This window comes from Lissotriton helveticus, chromosome 6 (genome assembly GCF_964261635.1).
Source record: "Lissotriton helveticus chromosome 6, aLisHel1.1, whole genome shotgun sequence".
NCBI classification, from domain to species: Eukaryota; Metazoa; Chordata; class Amphibia; order Caudata; family Salamandridae; genus Lissotriton; species Lissotriton helveticus.
Genome location: NC_136067.1, coordinates 2054769572 through 2054791355, shown reverse-complemented (window position 1 = coordinate 2054791355; position 21784 = coordinate 2054769572). Strand labels below are relative to the sequence as shown.

Genomic DNA, 21784 nt, shown 5'->3' with positions numbered 1-21784 from the left:
ATATACATGATACATGGCTTCAAGCAAGAATTCTTGAGTTTATGGTATGGCAATATACATATTTCTACAATAATACAAAGAGCGAAGTCATGTAAGCAAGCCCATATTTTAGATGTCCAGTTCGTTGATAGATTACCCAGTTAGGCCTGGAACTCCCATCAGATATCGATGAAACCTCAATAAAGAAAGGTGTAACCCAGTCATAAACCTGGCCATAAACAAGGAACGTGGACAGGTGCATGTTTGCAGAAAGCATGGTCTGTATGTAGTGAATGGTTCGTGGAATGTTATGCGTAGATGCTATCGCATTCGGCCACTGGGCGAGGAGCTGCCTAAACAGGTTTGGCCGAAGACAGTGGAGTCAGTTGGGACAGGTCAGGGGAAAGTCACGAAAGGTGGACGTGTCTATTTGGATCAAGCTCGACCTTTAATTGACTTATCATGAGGGCAAGATGCAAGATGGATGCCGTTCACAAAATGGAGTTTAAGGGATGGGACGGAAACTGTGATTTAGGGGTGTTGGCAACCCTCGATTGTAACGCAAATACATAGGAATGATGTCCTAATCATTATCGGTTCGTAGACACCAAAATCGTCTCGGTACGTTGAGGTTTCGAGACACGGGTATTGGACCTCGATATCGGGAGAACAACAGGGTCCGGATTTTGAGAACCACAGACCCTCCTTTTGCCCTCATATAAGGCAATAACTCATGCTAATCTGAGTCCAAATCGGTATGAAGAAATTCGTGGAGATGTTGCTGTAGCATCATTCTGTTACTCAGCTCGTCCTGCGACACAGGCTTCCGTACACACGAGGTAGCACAGAGGCCACATAGTGCAGGAGCACACTGTATACACAAGCAAAACATGAACAGAAGTGCCAAGATCATCCCAATGAAAATCAAAGTTTTCCATCCCCAGGCAGTGATCAGTTCCCAGAACCACCCCAGCAGGGACCAATCCCCTTTCTCAATGTGAAGGGAACCAGATATTTCGTGCAGTTTGGAGATGGCCTGGTATACTGTCGGTGCGTTATCAGGGATGAAAATGCAGCAACTGGATTGGATGACTCTACACACACCACCACGATCGGCGAGTATGATGTCTAAGGCAATTCGGTTCTGAAGGGTCATAAGTCGATCCGACTGAAGCTCTGTTGTCAAATTGCCAAGGGCTCCGGCCGTAGTAATCACGGCGGATTCAACTATCCGTGCTAACTGGCGAATATTCCTGCTGTTCACCATAGGCCCCCAAAATGGCAGAAAACCCTTTGCGAAGTCAGCGAATTCCTGACCCGCGGTGTCGTCTTTACTCACGACACCCCTAGCTGTCCTTGTCCGATGGTAATCTGCTCGGGCCGTGTAGGTAGGAGGCAGCAGAAATGAAATAAAACATGTACCTGAGAAATCAGGGGGCAACCACGTGTAGGCTTGGTCGTGGCAAACGAAATGCGTGCCTCTGGCTGCCAACAGTATAGGGGAAGTTCGGGAAGCAAATACATATGTTTCCGTGCAAACGCTCTTTCCCAACTGTGCTGTGGGGTTTCTACCAATACCCTGTAAGCATAAGTGACCTCGGTGGGGAACTATCCAAACTGGGCGAGATTTCTGTGCTGCCTGGCTCTTAACCAGGTAAACCCCATGTTTGGTCACGTTCCAACGGGTGTAGGGACTCAGTTCTTCTTTGGGCATTGTCAGATATATGTCGATATCCCTACTCATGTTCCTTATCCCTGCAATTAGTGCCTTGTTGCTGGAGTCGCTCGCAGTGGAACGGGTCGGGTACGGTTCTAGGGCGAATAAGAACATGGTCTGGAAAGCCCACAGAGAACCATAGTAGCTGAATGGCAAAATGAAGTATGGGATCCCCTTATCGGTTGTGTGTGGCATAAGTCCGCATATCCAACAGTTTGACGTGTTCATTATGGACTGGTGTTGGTGTAGAAGCTGAATGAAAGAGTTGTTTGCAAATTCGAGTCTTCGGGCAGACTCATGTTCAGGTAAAGGGTGAAAGTAGTGTGGAGAAATAGTGGGAGGAGGTGGTGACTGGGTGTCATTCGAAAAGGTAACTTTAAAAACGAATAGCGTATAACTAGTAAAAAACACAAGTATGCTACATAACATTAAAACACATAGTAACAGGAATCTTCTTCTGGACAGTATCGTGCATAACTGTTTTCTGAAGTTCGTGAGCCTGATAGGTCTCTCTACCCTTGGAAACTCCATCCTCTAGTTGCTGCCCGCGGTGGTTGATTGATTCTCCCAGGGAGCGCGCTCTGCTCAGTCCGGGGAAACTCCCGTGGACCAATCAGAACCGTGGACCTAGAACTTCCCAGTTGCACTCCCCAGACTTCAACCACGACCCTAGCAGCAGAACCGGATGGCGGTTCGAAAAATCAAAAATGAGCTAGTTCCCTTGGGACGAGAGAGCTGAAAATCCAAAAATAGTTCTTAGGGGAAAAAGGAAATTACATTAGATCACACTTTTATTAGTTCTTTTGTCTAGATCGTAGGTTGTATCGTTGTTTCCCAGGTACGGTGTGATCTTCAAACAGCGTTTCAGGTTCAGTAGTGTCCAATTGCACAGATGGTGACACAAGTCCTTGCAAAATTTGATCACTCTCCTTTTCGGTACTAGTTTCTTTCAAACGGGCATCGCTGAAAGGGATGAAGCGAGGTACGGATTCTGTCTCAGAGTCGGCAAGTCCTTTGTTGACCCACCGGTCGTATGGAAGGGGTAGAGGGACCCGTTTGCAGTGGGTCCCATGTACCCAGTTCTTCTTGCCTTCCACTCGCACAGCAGATCTTGTTGAAAGTAGTACTAGGTGCGGTGCGGTCCACCTCCGTTGTCCGTTGTTGGTGCGCTGAAAATTCCGCAACAAAACCCACAAACCGGGTTCGATGAGGTGACCTGGATCGTCAGAGGCTGGTGGAGAAGAACTGTGAACCTGTTGGTGTAAAACACGCAATTTAGTTGTCAATTCGCACAAATAGTCAAGCAGTACGGGGTGTTCTATCTCGCTTAGTTTCTTGGGTCTTGGCACGCCCCAGACATTGGCTGGGCGGCCAAACACAATCTCATGGGGGCTAAGTCCTAACCTGGAGTGGACCGTCGTCCTGGTTGACAAAAGTGCTAGAGGCAGGGCGTCAGGCCATTTAAGACCTGTACTGGCTTGGATCTTGGCTAGTTTGAGTTTTAGAGTGCCATTGTAGCACTCTACTAATCCAGCTGATTGGGGGTGATTTGCAGAGTGGAATTTTTGGTGGATCCCTAAACACTCACACACACTCTTCATCACGCATCCTACGAATTCACTTCCGTTATCACTCCAGACAATTCTAGGCATACCGAACCTAGGGAAGAACTCTTTGACAAGGGCTTTGGCAGTTGATAAGGCGGTATTGTCCTTAAGGGGGTACGCTTCCACCCACCTTGAAAAGGCGCAAACAACAACGAGAACGTATTTCAGATTGTTGCACCTCTCCATGTGGATGAAATCGAGCTGCAAAACCTCGAACGGGTACGTTGGAGGCGCAAAATGACCAGCTGGAGTTGGCGTTCCCCTACCGGGATTGTACTTCAAACATACCATGCACTTTTCGACCACATTCTTTGCACATTTTGGGATATTGCTATTCTGCCATACTGGGGCCAATAGTTTACATATTCCTCTCGAACTGATGTGTGCCATTCCGTGAGCCATCGTTACCACTGCAAGTGCGTATGCATTAGGTAATAGCCATCGCTGGTGTTCCGATAATTCGACCCAACAACCATTCGCATCCAATCTACCTGTGCTTTCTCTCCATTCATTCATCTCGTTCTCAGTGGCCTCGCCTTGTATCGATTTTACGCTTTCAATGGTGTCCTCACACATTCCCATATCAGCAATCCATCTAGCAGGACCCATAACATACATCCGACTCATTGTGTTCCTTGCAGTTTCTTTCGCAACCTCATCTGCAAATGCATTCCCACGGCCAACATCATCCTGAATCTTTTTGTGTGCACTGCATTTTATAATGGCGACTTGTAGGGGCAAGGTGAGTGACTCAAGGAGCTCATTGACTAGCTGGCCATGTTGTATCTTTGCACCATGGGACGTAAGGAACCCACGTTCACGCCATAATCTCCCAAAACTGTGAGCCACACCAAAGGCATATTGGCTGTCAGTGTACACATTCACTCGCTTTCCTTTCGCCAGCACACATGCTCTAGTAAGCGCTATCAACTCTGCAGCTTGTGCAGAACTGTGGGAAATGCGTGCAGTCTCTACAATGGTGTGTAACGTCGTTACGGCATATGCTGTAGTCGTATCACCATTCGGCAGCTTGAAACATGAACCATCAACCCAAAGAGTATCATTGCATTCGGGAAGGGGAGTGTCTTGTAAGTCTACTCTCCCTTTTGTCTCTTCCTCGGTCCTGAAACAGCAGTCATGTTTGTCAATCTTGTCTGTCTCTGTCGGGATGGGTAATAACGTAGCGGGGTTGAGTGTATCACACCTCTTTATATGGATGTGACTTGCTAGCAGGGTAAGTTCGTAACTGGATAGTCGAGCGCTAGTAAGGTGTTGTGTCTTTGTCCTATTTAGCAAAATGTCTACTGCATGCGGAACCATAACGATCAAAGTGTTATTCATGACTAATCCAGCAGACTGTCGAATGCAGACAGCTGCTGCGGCTGTTGCTCTTAGACAACTTGGCAGTGCCTTAGCCACTGGATCCAGAGTTGCCGAAAAATACGCGCATGGGCGCTGTTTGTCCCCAAAGAGTTGCATTAAGACTGATAATGCACAACCTTCTTTTTCGTGGACATACAATGTAAAAGGCTTACTGTAGTTGGGGTTTCCCAACACAGGCCCCGAACACAATGCATCGCGCAACTCGTGGAAACTCGTCTGACAATCTTTAGACCAAGGCATAGGCTTAGGCGTGTCTTTGCGGAGTAGTGACAGTAAGGGTTTGGCTAGTAGTGAGAAATTCGGTATCCATTGTCTACAGTACGATGTAATGCCCAAAAAAGCTCGAACACCTCTCTGTGTCCTTGGGGCACTTAGTTTTGTGATCGCCTGTATTCTTTCTGGTGTCAGTCTCCTTCCCTCCTTCGACAAGATGTGACCTAGGTAGGTTACCTCTTGTCGACAAAATTGCAGTTTTGAAAGGGAGACTTTGTGCTTCATGTCACATAGGTGACGTAATAGCGACAACGTAGCTTCCTTGCAAATCTCTTCAGTGTCTGCAGCGATCAGTAGATCGTCTACGTACTGAATCAATGTTGACCCATCCGGCAGTACAATTGTGTCTAGTTGTGTTTTCAGAGCCTGACTGAATATTGATGGGCTTTCGCAGTAGCCTTGAGGAGCGCTTTTGAAGCGGAAGCTTCGTCCTCCTAAATTGAAGCCGAAAAGGTCTCTACTCTCTTCGGCGATCGGGACGCTGAAGAAAGCGTTCTTCAGGTCAATCACCGAGAACCAAGCTGCTGAAGATGGAACCATTGTCAATAAAGCAGTAATGTCGGGGACGACTGGAAACTGCGGTATAACTACCTTATTTACTTCTCGGAGGTCAATCACAAACCTATACACAGGGGGCTGTGAAGGATCAGTACGTTTTAAGACTGGTAAAACTGGACTGTTACAAATGTTTCCTGTTGTTTCTTCGATAACATCTTTATCGATCAAATCATAAATGATCGTTAATAATGCCTTCTCGCATTCGTTAGATATTTTGTATTGGGGAATACGTGGCAATCTGACGTTGGCTTTCAAAGTTATGACATACGGTGCTATCTCTAAACGACCTACATCGTTGGAACCATTAGCCCACAGTATATCCGGAAGTGATGACAATTCGGTTGGGATACCTTCTTTTGACAAGTACATTGGAGAAATGACTTTTTTCCCTAAAGTAAGCTGTACTCCCGAGGCAGAACAGTACAAAGTCGCGTACAACCTCTTTAGCAAATCCAATCCTAACAAATTTTCACCGCAACCTGTTGTAAGAATGAGGGGTGCTTCTAATTCACAGGGGCCAACAGAAAGGGAAACAGGACTAGAGATCGGGTTTCTAACAGGGGCGCCAGAGAAGCCTACTGAGACATTCATTTCGCCAGACAAAGGTGCGCCAGGAAGTTTTGAGTGCATAATAGAACTTTTTGTAGCACCAGTATCCAGCAGAAATGGCTCTGACACTCCTGAGGTAATTACCTGGACATAAGGTCCATCCTGATCTACTGGAACTGAAACAACTCCCTCTCTTTGTCCATGGCTGTCCTAGCGATCGTTACCCTCATTGTCGTGTTCGGTGTAATAGTCGTCAGCATAGTACTGAGCTGACTTGGACGATGAATTACTCTGTTGATCGAAGCTATTCATGGATTTCTGAGGCGGAAAAGAAGTTATATTCTGAGTGAAATTTCCACGGCCTCTACCTCTAGAGGCATGCTGAACACCTCTTCCCCTTACACCTTGGGCACCGTTTAAACGTCGTGCAAGAGCCGGACAATTACCTTTGAAATGACCCTCTTCTTTGCAATACGCACATTGATTCGGGCCATACGTAGGACGCTGACGGGAAAGCTCGTTTCCTTGCGCGTCTCTAGAGTACTGCTGATTCTGTTGATAATTGGGCTGGCTAGCCATACGAGGCGGATAGGCCTGTTGGAGAAGAACTTTAGTTTTCAAATCTTTCGTCTTTTTGTCTGCCTTGTCTAACTCGTCTTTACGCCTATTTTCGTAGTACTGGGCTGTTGCTAGAATCTGCGCTGACGTAGAGACAGCCCAAGCACTCTCTGAGTCTTTTAGTTTAGCACACAGTTCAGGAAGCAAATTATGTACAAATTTGTCTACAAACAGTCTTTGGCCACCCTCGGTAGCCATATCCTGACCACTATGGTCAGTGAAAGTTTCCTCAAATCTCGTGAAGAAGTCAGACACATTCTCGTCTTTCTTCTGCTTGCACGCGGATAGCTTGTCCCAGTTCACGCGTACATCAGGCATAATTGTCTTCATGTACGCAATAATTCTACCAGGAAGTTCAGCTATTAACGGCTCAGGCTTGAAACCACCGATTTGTCTAGCATCTGTAGTCGCAATGTTCGCCCATGAGTCACCTAATTCTTGGTCATGATCCGTATGACGTATCTTACTCCATAAAGGATGTGGAACAACGTTCCCAAACAACATGTCTATATCCGCTAAATTCATTATACATGAGCTTGCAGTTTGGGACAACTCCTTATAATACCCAGTCGGGTTTTTACGGGGATCGGGTAGTGTCTGTTTGAGTGCTAAAACTTCGGATCTTTTCCAGGGGACATGTACCCATACACGCTGGAAATGAGGCAGAACCGGTGGAACTGCGTTTGCATCACCTTCCCTCCAAACCGGAGGAACCTCTCTCATTGGGTACTGTCTCGCTCTTTTCCTACTAGACGTACCACTGTCAGCCGATGACCCAGAATTACCACCCGTACTTCGATGTGATAATAATATCTCAACTGCTTTTTCAACATCGGGACCAACTATCATACCCTCCCCAAATTTAAATCGCACACTACACAACTCTTGCTGGTTGCTCTTCTGACCATTATCTTCCAAATCCTCACACAGGAAAACACACATCTGCTCAAAGACGTATCTTTGCGTTGGTTCATCCCATTGACGGAAGACGTTCATGACAGACTCTACATCATATCTCGCTGTATCCATAGCCCAATTTCGTGCTAACTTATTCAATGATTCCCTTTCCTGATAATCAGGCATTTGGCTTCGTAATTGTCTTCGTTCCGTGTTAGGGGTCGTTTTAGGCGACCGAAAAAGTGGTGAAGGAAAGTTAATAACAATGCTGGCCATTTTATGCCAGACGGAAGGTGAAAGTGGAGGAATAACTGGTAGTAGAACAGAGTCACGCAAAGCAGAAACAGAAATGTTCGTAGAACGAGTATCAGAGAGACTAGAAGGTGCGCTAGGCGAAATTTTAGAGGGAACGGTAGGAGAAATAGACGTGATTGGTGAGCCTTGAGGAGGCTGTGCCAAAGAAACAGGAGCCAGCTGAAGAGTAGCCGGTGAGTGCTGTAAAGGAGCCTGTATTACAGCTACCAAAGGTGCAACTAAAGGTTGCGGAGGTGCTGTGGCATTTTGTGCATAGGGTGGCGGAGAATTTAATAAGTGGGACATTAATGGATCTTTCTCGGATCCTTCCTTTTGACCTTTTCCTCTATCTGGCAGCATCGGGTAACATTTATCTATCGCTAGTTTCTTGCTCCTAAGCATCTGTTCGCTCTCCTGCTCTTCCTCGTTATCTCTGTATGCAACGGCAGCTTGCACCATTGGCATACCTCTTTTATTCTTTTTTGCTAATCTTATTTCTTTCTGTTTGGCTTCTTTGCGCCATAAGCGGAAAGAGTCAAACATCGCCGGCCGGGCTTTCTTCTTGAACAATTTGACCTCTAGGTTATCTAAAACTTCTGAGTCGAAACTACCATATTGGGGCCATTTTAAAACACCATCCTTGCGGGTGTATTTTATCCATACCTCGTTATATGTTATAGGACCTACGCCGTGCTTCACATAGAGTTCATACGTTGGAGTTCCAATTGGAGGAACCGGACAAGAATCTTCCAATTGGGAGTCCTTACTACAACCAAGACAAAACAAGTTTCCAAGTCTGCTAAAACCAGGCATCTTCGCTCACTAGTCTAGCTTCAAACTTCAAAGGTTTATCTGTTACGATATTTCTCGTGAATACACGAGTCCTTCGGCTCTGGGGCTTGCAAGTACCAAATCAAGTCATATCTCAAGGATACCAAAAACTAAGGACAAACTAAGGACTGGGAGACGCTCCACTTATACTTAACTGAAGTATTTGAAGATCGATGACGTCGCTAGAAGACTCGTCTATCGTTTCGCTCTACCAAGGATCACTGGGTCCAAAACAAGGCGATAGTCAGGGCAGCAGTCCTTCGTAGCCGTCGGGACGCGGGGAACCTCGCAGCAAAGACCTTCGGAACCACGTCGACATACAGGGGTCGCTGAAGTGGCTGGCCGTCCTCCGGAATTTTCACACGAAGCTCCTCACGAACATCTGGCTTGGACCGTCACCGCTTGATATCGCCCCACGTTGGGCGCCAACTGAGGTAACGGGTTTTTAGGAACCCGCTGGCGTCAGGGGACAACACCCGAAGACCTCTGAGTTCTCCCTTGTTCCGGACCACAGAAACACGGAGTCTTCTAGTCGCAGTCAAAGATCAAGGTTTATTGGTAGCTACCAAGTAACACGTGTCCCAGAAGTACACCACACGGGGAGTAGGTTCTTGGGAGACTGTTCGTTTTTACAGAACCAGCCTTCTCCTTATATACATGATACATGGCTTCAAGCAAGAATTCTTGAGTTTATGGTATGGCAATATACATATTTCTACAATAATACAAAGAGCGAAGTCATGTAAGCAAGCCCATATTTTAGATGTCCAGTTCGTTGATAGATTACCCAGTTAGGCCTGGAACTCCCATCAGATATCGATGAAACCTCAATAAAGAAAGGTGTAACCCAGTCATAAACCTGGCCATAAACAAGGAACGTGGACAGGTGCATGTTTGCAGAAAGCATGGTCTGTATGTAGTGAATGGTTCGTGGAATGTTATGCGTAGATGCTATCGCATTCGGCCACTGGGCGAGGAGCTGCCTAAACAGGTTTGGCCGAAGACAGTGGAGTCAGTTGGGACAGGTCAGGGGAAAGTCACGAAAGGTGGACGTGTCTATTTGGATCAAGCTCGACCTTTAATTGACTTATCATGAGGGCAAGATGCAAGATGGATGCCGTTCACAAAATGGAGTTTAAGGGATGGGACGGAAACTGTGATTTAGGGGTGTTGGCAACCCTCGATTGTAACGCAAATACATAGGAATGATGTCCTAATCATTATCGGTTCGTAGACACCAAAATCGTCTCGGTACGTTGAGGTTTCGAGACACGGGTATTGGACCTCGATATCGGGAGAACAACAGGGTCCGGATTTTGAGAACCACACTTCTTGTTAACCAAGGGAGGTCTCAGCATGAGAGAATTAGTGCTCCTCAATTCTCTGGCACAGTCTGCTTTATGGAGTTTTTGTGAGATACAGTGGGGTTTGAAGATGTGTAATGCACGCATTCTTATAATGGGATCTGCCATCAATAGGGAGTCATTTGAGATCTCTGAGGACAGGAGAGATGTGATCAAACCTATTGCAATCAGTGATAAGCCTAGCCGCGAGTGTTATTGTGTTGTTGTAACCTCTTTGTGTTGCCCTTCTTCTTGAAATTACTATATATTGTACATATTTGTTTGTGCTCCTCCTTTCTGTGTTTGTAATATGTATCCACACGGACTTGCCCACTTTGTTCTTTTCTCACCTTAGCAGTGCTTTAAATGGGCAGGCAGTGTCCGCTATTGGGTACCTGCACTTCTTTCATTTGAAAAGTGGCGTACCTGCACTTCTCAACACTGCTGCAGTACATTTAATGAGAGAGTACCAGCACTTCCCAGACGCAAATATGCTTCTATATTTTCATTTAAAGCACTGCACACTGGCACAATGTTTCAAACACGTCTCCGCCGAACACCACGCACCCAAAAGGGACATCCCACTGAATGAACAATCTTTTAAGATAGCACTGGTCCTTAAGGGGGGGTGAGCGTTCATCTCTCGACAATGTGCAACGCAAAGCAAGAACTCAGGCACACATCATTCACGTGGAACGGATGGACACAAAAGAGGCAGTGCGAAGACCGCCCACCACACACCAACAATGACAACCGCCTAGACATTATCTTTCAGGCAAGGTGGTAAACATGAGGCCGTTTGCTGTCAAAGGAAGAACATTACAAGGAATGCATACAAAATTCATTTATTGTTATATCCAAAGGTAACAATATTACTACAAAACAGATTTTGTGCTGCGGGTGTCCAGGCATAGTTTTGGATGTCTGTATCTCAGATTATAAAACAAGGGCAATTTCCTGCAGTTCAGACGTCTGTAGGGGAGAAAACGTCTATTTCACACTGCGCACATCAACTTCTTGATCTCAATTGAGAAGTCAGTGGGTAACCATACACAATACCTTCTCTATTCCATCACTCAAGCCCTAAAACTCTGCATGTCAATTCTTTCAAACAGATACGACAGGACACATGTGGGTAACCACGAAATACCTAATCCCTCCCTGCTCAAATCATACCTGGCCTGAAACTCTGCATGTCAGTTTCTTGATGAAATATGATGGGAAGCTACTGGATATCATTTAAATACCTAATCTCACCCTTCTTGCGGCACACATTGGATTGCACAGTAGGAACCTGTATGACAGCTGGCATGGGTCCCCGGGACATGTCCGTGAAAGCCCCATCCAGGGCATCACAGAGGACTAGTGAGAAAAGCTTGAATGGAACAGTGAAAAAAGCAACACGGTGGAATACAAAAGTGAGAAAAGTAGTAATTGATAAATGTATTTGTTAGACAAAAATCTAGGAATAAAATGATTTTTAGAAGTATTAATAAATTAACAAAATAAAGAAAAGTCGGGTGAACACATCAACTCTTAGGTTTGAAAAAGGAATTACAAAAGACTTGAGAGGTGAACTTTAGGGTTGAGCACATGGGTGTCCCATAGGTGTGCATCTTAATAGCTGGATACAGAAAGGAACAGATTTTGGGGGTGCGGTGTGACACCCAGACACAGAGGCATTTGATAGTATGGGGGTAGCATTCATTTTTGCTTGAGATTGATGACAATGTTGCTCGGGGATTAGGGAAGAACAGGAGGTCCTGGTCAGCAGGGAAGGTACCGATCCCCCACGCCCCTAATATGTGTCAGTTACTGCAAAGTCATTAAAAAGCACCATGTTTTGTTTTTGCAGATCACAGTCCAAGATTAGGGACATGCTAAGTGTTTTTTTTTATTTTAGAATAAGGAAGTCAGTTTCCATTTCAAAGTATATTGCCACTGTAAAAACATGTGTCAATAAATGTTCATTATTTCGAGTTAAACGTTTACTCAAATTTTTATTTACCAATACAAAAGAAGCATTTTCGGAAAAAAACATTAAAAAGAAATACTTTTTGCACTTATGCATTGAAATACACCCATTCATGCCGCTCACCACTACTTTGTAATACCTCCCTCAGTTGGAAAGGGGCCTTTGTTTTCAGGAGTTTTACCTCTATTCCTTCCTATTGAATGCACATCGAACTTCACTTTGAATCCCAGGCAGAAAAATAATAATTTGAGAAACCCATAAACCATTTACTGCAGTAAACAGAGATTAAAAATAGAAAAGCAATAAATCAGTTTTGTAAAAAAAAAAATAATAATAAGCTTCTTAAAACATAACTACAGTGACAGTCTTTTTTTATGTCTGTCAGGAGACAGCTTTGCTTTCCTGCCACCTCAGGTAATCAAAATAATACATAAATACAAAGTATTTACAAATATACATAAACAGAGACTTTTGGGTCAGCCCTCTTAAATAATTGGTCTGTTCAAACCATGACTGGTAAAAATAAATGTCCAGTATTTGTAAAGCGCAAACAATTACCCGTGGGCGTCAAGGCGCTAGGGGACGTCGGGAAGATTAAGCAAGCTATTGCCCAGAGTCACATGGTGCTGGGCTGATCTGCCGCCGGCACCGGGGATCAAAGTATGAGCCCCCGGGTTCCAGAGACAGCCACCCTGGCTTCTGCACCACATCTCTTCAGGTGTTAGTTCTGCCCACCACAATTTACAGCATGAATCAGTGCGTCAGCCCAGTTCAGTCAAGGGCGCTCTACCACTGAGTGATGCCATTTCGTGATAACACGTGTTAACCCGCCTGAAAAGTATGATCATCACAGTATGGGCTTTTGGGCCAATACACCTTAACCAGAGTTTTTTTGCTATGATTCTGTACTTCGCCTCCTGAGGGTTCTGACATCATCTCATTTCAGCCCGAGAGTTGGAGTACGGATGCTAACACAGTGTGGTTCGAGGAGTCCCCAAACACGGGGACTTACACCTTTAAGGAAGGTAGCCCGGAGGGGCGCCACGCCTCCCTCGATGACCTCGCCTGTACACCACCAATCAGGAGATTGGAGACCCCGGAAAAGGCAAGAGGAAGACCCGTAAGGGAGACCGATGAGGAAGACATGACAGGACTTCGAGGAGTGAAGCGTGAAGAGGAGGAGGCGAGGGGAATCACGAGTGCCTGGAGAAAGCCAGAAGAGGATCCGGACCGAGGAGCAGAGGAATTGCCTGGAGGCCAACAACCCCGTTTCCCACCCAGCCACACTCCCGGAGTGTGGCTTTCCCAGGTACGCAGTCGGGTGGCGGTTGCGTAGGGAGGAGAGGGAGAGCGGACTTATGATTGGGGGAGCATCTTGGTTCATTCCCCGCTGGGCGCAGTACTGCCTCCGAGTAAAACCCCTTTCTCGTCACTTGAAAACCCCTCCGCATCCGACCGTATGAGTTGATATCCACACGACTGTCTTCACCCCTTCCCCTTTTAACACACGCCGAAAGAAACGGAGGGCTGATTTTTGTTTTCATTTTGTTTATGTTTTGGGTCCACTTCGGTGCACGGCGGTGCATAAGTCCTGAATTACGGAAGCCCTGGGTCGATAACTACCAGAGAGACGGGTGGGACCCGCCTCCCATGGCCCACCGAAGGAGAGTCTGACTATATCCCTATAAAGACTGAAACCAGGAAGAGCAGAAAATAAGACTCTTACCTCCGAACCCCTACCGTTTGCTTTCAAGTTTACTTTCTCGATTTACCTGTTTAAACTGGCGTCTGCGAAACGCAGGACATACCACAAAATAAAACCTTGCTTACGACACTCTGAAGTGGATTTATTTCGAGAAGAACTCCCTAGCTCTAACTTCCCACACGTGATGGAGAATGCGGGCACAGGACCATTAGCAACAATGGACGCTCTCATTCAGCACATAATTAAGGCCCAGGACAAGTTGGGCTGGGCCATGGAAAGACAGCTAACTTCCGCACAAGCGGATCGGGATGTCTTCCGGGACACTATGGCAGCCCAAATGGAGGGGCTGTGGAAAATAGCAGCAGATCAAACCACTGGAACCGCCGATACCTCCAGACCTGTTAACCAAGGGCCCACAGGAGTAGCGCTTCAGAAATATATTCCGGGCGAAGATCCGGTGGCGTACTTAATGAACTTTGAGTGGGCGGCCAAGGCATGCAATTGGTCCATCGACAAATGGCCCTTTTGCTTGGAACCTCTACTAACTGGGGATGCCCAGGCTGCCTACCAGGTAGCCAGCCTTCTGGGACAACCCCCTACATTGAGGAGAAGAGGATTATATTGGATCTCAGTCCACAGACACTTACCCTAAACCCTCTGCTGCTACAAACCAGAGTAGAGCCAACGTGCCACTGTAATTGGGCAAAGACCACAAAGATAGTGGAACCAAACAAACAAACCTTCGCAAAACACCCTGCCACAAACGCCACGGTATAGAATCTAAGAAGGCAGGAACGCAGTACGCCCTGCTGCAGACCAGGTCTTGCACTGTAGCAGGTAATATCACTTAATGTAGGGTTTCTTTTGGGAATCCTGGCATGCTCTGCCTGACCCTGGTATCTTCAAAACACAGCTTAGAATACTGTTTGTGTCCCTTGCTTTATAACTCGTATTATGGCTCCTAATAAGCAAATGGAAGGTAGAGGAGAGGGAGAAAGACATGCCATGAGATGCTGCATGGAAAGCCAGCAGGGATATTCATCGGAGAAGAAACAAGAGGCTATTCATGGAGAAAGAACCAACGGCTTGTCCACATGGAACAGGAAAGATGGAGGAGCAGTGGAATATACGAGCAGAAACAGAAAAGGGGGAAGGAGCGTGGAACATGAGAGAAGAGTAGGAAGAAGATGAAGGGTAACAGAGTGGTCAAGTGTTGACTAGGGCACCAGGAAGGACTGTGTTGAAACAGAGAGGCTCTCACTAGTATTTGAATGGGACACCCACACTGGTGAAGTGACCCTACATGGGATTGCCGAAACAATTTAGGATTGCTCCATGAACCCTCTGGTCTTAGCCAAAGGCAGTCATCCTCCTTGGGCTCGATGCAAGCCTACAGGTGGATCCTGGCTCCTCGTGTGATAGTCAACACTGCAAGTACTAGCCATCGACTGTACACTGCAGGGTAAAGTCTGGTTACAACGAGGGTGGATTAGGATCACAAGATCACAAAGGGGTAACATTGCTGGGACCTCTGCAGCAAAGCCACGAGACAAGACCGAAAGTATTCACTAGTGACACCAGCACAGTAAGGGCTTCATTGACAATAGTCAGGGTGCGAGACTCACCGATACTGCCAATAGCCATGGTGGAGGCTTTATTGATAATTACACTAGTCAGGGTGTGGCACTGAAGGATGACAACACCGACCAAGTTGAGACTAGCCATGATGTGGGTGTCATTGATAATGCTACCAGTCAACATGGGACACTCATAAATGATGACAAATTGTTCCTTTGTACCTGGACGAACAAAAGCCACTGTTCTGAAATGCAGGTGAATGTACCCTTCCAATGGGGGTCTGAGTAAACGCAAAGACAAAGTTTCATCCACCCCTTCCATCTGACTTCAAGGCACACAACTTGTGTTGACAATGAATTCCATATAGCAGAAGCGACCTCTTGCGTCTTCTCGTGAGCCAGATTCACTGAAACAGTAATGTACCAACAAGATCAGTCTGCAGCCGGACACGACAAAAGAGAAAGGATTAGGAACACCGAGAAGAAAACATGCACAAAGGACACTAGTGGATGAGGGAGCACGGAGGGTGCAAGGGTAACAAGCATTTGCAATGCAATTGGTCTCGCATTAATTAAGTTTGAGCTATTGGCATTGCTAATTGCAACAAAGTCTATAAATTGTAGGCCAACAAAAATGTGTATTTATTTTTGTAGCAATGGTGGCATGCTGCGCTTTAGATGAATATGTTTAAAAGTAAAGTGTGCCATACTGCGATTGCTACACGAGTTAATTGTGGATGCATTAACAATTGATGTGTGCACTGATGGCTGGTGGTGTGTGTGCCTGTAGAAATTGTGCAATGACGGCTCGTGGTGTGTGCGCCTGGTGGAAGCGTGCACGGACGGCTGGTGGTGTGTGCCTGGTGGAAGCGTGCACTGACGGCTGGTGGTCTTTGTGCCCGGTGAAAGCGTGCACTGATGACTGATGGTGTCTGTGCCTGGTGAAGTGTGCACTGATGGTGTGGTTGGGTGTGTGTGGTTGTGTGTGTGTGTGGATGTGTGTGTGGATGTGTGTGTGGATGCGTGTGTGGTTGTGTGGTTGTGTGTGCGTGGTTGTATGTGCGTGGTTGTGTGTGCGTTGTTGTGTGTGCGTGGTTGTGTGTGCGTGGTTGTGTGTGTGTGTGTGGTTGTGTGTGTGTGGTTGTTTGTGTGTGTGTGAATGTGTGTTATTGGCCCAAGACTAAAAGTACAATTAAAAGATAGATTAGATCGATAGATTAGATAGATAGATTAGATAGATAGATTCAATAGATAGATTCAATAGATAGATTAGATAGATTCAATAGATAGATTCAATAGATAGATTCAATAGATAGATTCAATAGATAGATAGATTCAATAGATAGATAGATAGATTCGATAGATAGATAGATAGATAGATAGATAGATAGATAGATAGATAGATAGATAGATAGATAGATAGATAGTACATCTGGCCAGTTAAATGAAGAACCTTGCAGCCTTGTACAAAGAAGTAAAGGACAGCGTTCTAGGGTATACACACTCGTAAACTAGGTTTGGTCTGCTTTAATTGGTAGCTGCAAGACAGCCTCTGTGTTGCTAGCTCTCTGCTGTGCCTTTCCCGTGTCGTCATCTATGTAACGGGGCCCCCAGTGGCTCTTGCAGCCTGCCATGCCAAACCGGTTTACACACATTTTTAAATCCGCCCTAATGACTATTGACCGGAAACAAACGGGCTGAGGCGGAGTGAGTGGCTTGCTGGTATGTTGTGCATGGATAGCTAGGAAGTCTATAAATAAAAAAATTAATTAAGGAAAGAGAGCGAGATAGTCGGTGACGAGCAGAGGTGGGGTGGGGGGGAGCAAGCGAGAGCGGTGGCGATCAGGGATTGAGACAATGCAAACACGTGGGTGTTTTGGTGAGCAATAGAGGCGCCCGAGAAGGGAATAAAAAAAGATAAACTAAAGCCAGGGTGCAAGAAGCAATGGATGGGGTGAGAGGAAGTGAACTGCGAGGGGGGGCAGGTATTTTGAGGGAGCGTCGGCACGCGAAGGAGAACAAGGAAACTGAAACAATTCGCACCCCTGAGGTCTTGGGAACCAGACTGTTTGGTTATCCATATAATATCCCTTAACTTTGATTTTATGACGCAATGCATTCTGGGAAGTATAGTCTTAGCTTATTTCAATTGCACTAACACCCAACGGCCGAGCGTTTTAAAAGGAAAGCCCTGGGCTAGACATATCATCCCTGCCTGGAGGCAGAGCCAATAGATTAAGTAGAAAAGTTGAGGCGCGGGAGTTAAGAGTCCGTCCACGTGCGGACCCATGAAAACAGCTGGGCTTTAAATCATTGCAGCAAAGGTGTTTTTGAAAATTTAAGCATGTGTTTATTTCTGTAATACAAGCACGTGTTTCACCTTAGTGCATAACATTATTAGTATTATAGTTGGAGTAACGTGTTATAAAATCAAATATGAGAGAGGTTTTGGTTCAGTGCATATCCAGAATGCACGTTATTGAAGGTCCTCCTATGATAATAAACGGTTTCACCCCAGATGGCTTTAATTGGTAGCTGCAAGACAGCCTCTGTGTTGCTAGCTCTCTGCTGTGCCTTTCCCGTGTCGTCATCTATGTAACGGGGCCCCCAGTGGCTCTTGCAGCCTGCCATGCCAAACCGGTTTACACACATTTTTAAATCCGCCCTAATGACTATTGACAGGAAACAAACGGGCTGAGGCGGAGTGAGTGGTTTGCTGGTATGTTGTGCATGGATAGCTAGGAAGTCTATAAATAAAAAAATTAATTAAGGAAAGAGAGCGAGATAGTCGGTGACGAGCAGAGGTGGGGTGGGGGGAGCAAGCGAGAGTGGTGGCGATCAGGGAGTGAGACAGTGCAAACACGTGGGTGTTTTGGTGAGCAATAGAGGCGCCCGAGAAGGGAATAGAAAACAAGCTTGCTCCGTGGGAACGCAGAGCTCATGTTAAAGAATGGTTTCAAACAAGCTCTCGGCATTGCTGTGGCGGGGGAGGCATTCCTTTGAAGTCTGATGGGCACAAATGGTGGAATGGTGGTGTGCGAGCGGCTTTCAAGTCGGATGGGGGGCGGCGGGGGAGCAAATGGCGAGCACGTGCACGGAGCACATGCACTGTCGACAATCCGCATTGAAAAGCCCCTTGGTAAGGTTTCCTGGAGCAGCTCTCTATATCTCTCGCATAGCGATTGCTACGCAATATGCCAGGCGAGACCTAAAAAGGAATGAGTGCAGAGGAAAGCAGAGCAAGAAGGATTAAGGAGGGAGAACACACGAAGAACAGATACAAGGGAAGTTGTAAGTGAGATAAGAGTGTAAGAGTCATGCATGAAGAGTTGGGATGCAAAGACAGGGAGGAGGAGACTGGCAAATGGGGTAGAATAGAGGACAGATACTGGGGAGCAGGAGAGGACAGACCACTAGAATAAGAGGACAGAGGGGGGAAGGGGCAATGTTGAAGGAGAGCTCAAAACAGGGAAGAGGAGGCTAGAGAATGGGGAGGAAACAAGCACCAGGAAAGAGGAGGAGGAGAGTATAGAAGTGGGAAGAGAAAGACAAGAGAATGGAGACAATGAAGAGAATTTCAAGACATGGGGGGGTGAGAGCAGAGGAGAGAGAGGGTAAGGAATGAGGAGGGAGGGCGCAGACAGACTGTGAAGGACAATGGAGAGTGATGGGAAGGGGGCAGGAGAAATGCCAGGAACCATACAGAATTGTAAGCAGTGGATAGAATAGGAACCAGAAGGCAGAAGAGGAAGAAGAATACAAGGAACAGACAACACAGCAGGCCATGGGAAGGGGGATGAGGGAAGAACGAGACAACTGGAAATGGGGAGAAGGTCGAATTGAAGGAGGAGGGAGCAAGAGGGGGCTATGAAAGTGTGGAGGAGGAAAGAGTAGAGCAAGGGAATGAGGACAGGCCACAATGATGGAGAAAGGGTAAAGAACAGAGGGGGACATTAAATGAGGAGGGAAGAAAGAACAGAGGAGAAGAGAGTATATAGAATGATGTAGAACAAAATACAGTAGGTGGTGGGGAGGGGGTATAAGGAGGACAGAGCAAAAGGGGGTGATGTGAGTGTGGAGGAGGAAAGGGTGGAGCAAGGGAATGAGGACAAGACACAATGGTAAACAAAGGGCAGAGAAAAGGGAGGAAGAGAGAGAATGATGAGGGGAGAAAAATGGGAGGCAAGACTAAAGATTAGCAAGAGGAGCGTACAAAGCATGAGAGGAGCACAGGAAAGAGGCAAAGGGTTTGGAGGAGACGATTAGCCTAGCATCATAAAGAACCTACCCAGTAAATGGGGGCTGCAATGAGGCGTGATAAGGCTTCACGTGAGACAACAGACTGAAATGCATCCAGCCATTTTTTTGCAGGTCAGAGTCTTGAAGTAAAGCTATTTTCTAAAGCTGCCTTTCACAGCTATATCCTGTACCCACCTGCAAATCCCTTGTTTTCCACCCAAACTACTTTCACGGGATCCCCATTCTGTATTGCATCTGCGTCAAGCCCGAGAGGCATCCAACAATAAATGACCTCTCATTTACCTTTCTGAGCAGCATTTCACATCACTTGTACGTACTGTACTATCCGACTTTGGAGTGAACTGTCTGACCTTGAGATTGTATCAGTCAGAGGGGCAGGTTTGGGTTGTTACTTGGAACTTGGCGCATAGAAGCTCAAATAAACAGGAGGAGGAGCATCGCCCCACTGGTTCAGAACCAGCAGCTGAAAAATAAAACTATTCTTTAATATTGTTTTATTTTTCAGCTGCCGTCTCTGAGCCAGCATGTGCAGGGCGGGGCCGGGCCATAGAATTGGGGAGGAGGAGTGGAAGATGTGCACTTTTAAGTGCACATGTCAGTTTGGCCGGCCGTCTCAAGCCAGCCAAACTGAGATACACACTTAGGTTTCTCCAACCCAGCTGTATTGCACAGGCAGATTGGAGAAACAGCACAGCCTCCCTGTGCCTGAGAGAGGGTTGATCTTGTCTTCCCTTCCCCATGCTACTCTCATGCTAAGACGGCTGAAATTCCAGAAAATGGTCCTCGGAAGCTTGTTTCCGGTCCAGGGAAGGCATGGCTTGGCAGTTCGGGCTGGACTGTTCCCATGAGGCACAGGGTCAGACTGATTTGCATATGGCCATGTCTGAACTGGGGTGGCAGAGTGGGCTAAAGAACGGTGATGGATTAAACCCAGATCTGTTGACTGGGTGTGAGTGTTTGATTGGTTCAGATTCTCCGTCCATCATAACCCCCTTTTGTACCACTCATGCTTGAGAGCAGCGCTGCGATTGGATGGGAGTCCAGGGACTGCTGGGACCAGAAATTGGCCACAGAGGAACGCGAGGCGGCCGGCAGCACCAGGTATGTTTTTTAAATTGTATTTTTATAATTAACGCCCCCCGCACGCTCCCCCAGCAACTCCTATCTGGTCATCTCCCAGGCCTCTAACTCACCCTTCACCGTCATATAAAGCAGGGGTTCCCAACCTTTTTAATGCCCGCACCCCTAGGATTTGCTTGATTAATGTTCGCACCCATTGCAAAAGTATCAGCAGATTCCTATTATGCCTACAGTGCATATTTTCCCTCTTTGTCGCACCCCCTGGAATGCCATCTTGCACCCCCTGGCGATGCTGGCCCCCCTAGTTTGGGAACCCCTGATATAAAGGAGCAATCCTCCTGTAACTGAACACACAGCACGAGCTCAAACTGCACAGAGCCTGAAAAAAAGGCCTAAAATGGCGGCCAGCAAACACATCATCCACACATAAAAACACCCTAAAAAACACCTCCCCATCAGCTCAGACTTGGAAACTTGTGCCGGTGCAATCTACACATCCATTGAGCCAGTGAAATAGAGTGAGGTGAAAAGTTGGGGATAATGGCAATGGGGAAAGCATTTGATGTATAAAGTTGTATATTTTCTCAAACAAGTGCTTTAACAGCCAGCGTTAATAAATTAAAAAAGTGTCCGTGGGAGGCCGCCCCTCCTGGAATGTGAAAGAACCTCATGGGCGTGGGCGCTCTCTTGGTGCAGTCATCCGTGTGCGAAGGCCTCAGGAGGGGCACCACGCCCGACTCCTTCTAAGCGGTCAGGAGCAATGAGGATGCCTGTCACCTGCAAGTCCTCCTCCCACCATGACTCCTCCTTGTAGCAGCTCCTCGGTCACTGCAACATCTGGCTCCTGGTCCCTCGTGCGAGACTGGGCGAATCTGGAAGACCAATAAAAGGACCAGTGTGAAACACACGTCATGTTATGTTCATAGGAAATAATAATAATCCACATTTGTAAAGCGCACAATCACCCGTTAGGGTCTCTAGGCGCTGGGGGCCGTCGGGAAGATTAAGCAAGCTATTGCCCAGAGTCACATGGTGCTGGGCTAACCTGCCGCCGGAGCCGGGGATCGAACCGTGGTCCCCAGATTCCAGCGTCAGTCGCCCTGGCCGCGGCGCCACACCTCTTCCACTCAAAGGAGAA

The 21784-nt window shown here is 46.8% G+C and overlaps 1 protein-coding gene across 1 annotated transcript in view; it reads right to left on the bottom strand.

The window, feature by feature from the left end:
* Positions 1-10887: 10887 nt before the first annotated feature.
* LOC144763995 (low density lipoprotein receptor adapter protein 1-B-like) overlaps positions 10888-21784 on the bottom strand; it is a 140514-nt gene continuing 129617 nt past the window's right edge. The window contains exon 8 of the mRNA XM_078650116.1: positions 10888-21518. Coding sequence (XP_078506242.1) covers positions 21398-21518 — 121 coding nt within the window. The 3' untranslated portion in view covers positions 10888-21397. The remainder of the gene's footprint in view (positions 21519-21784) is intronic.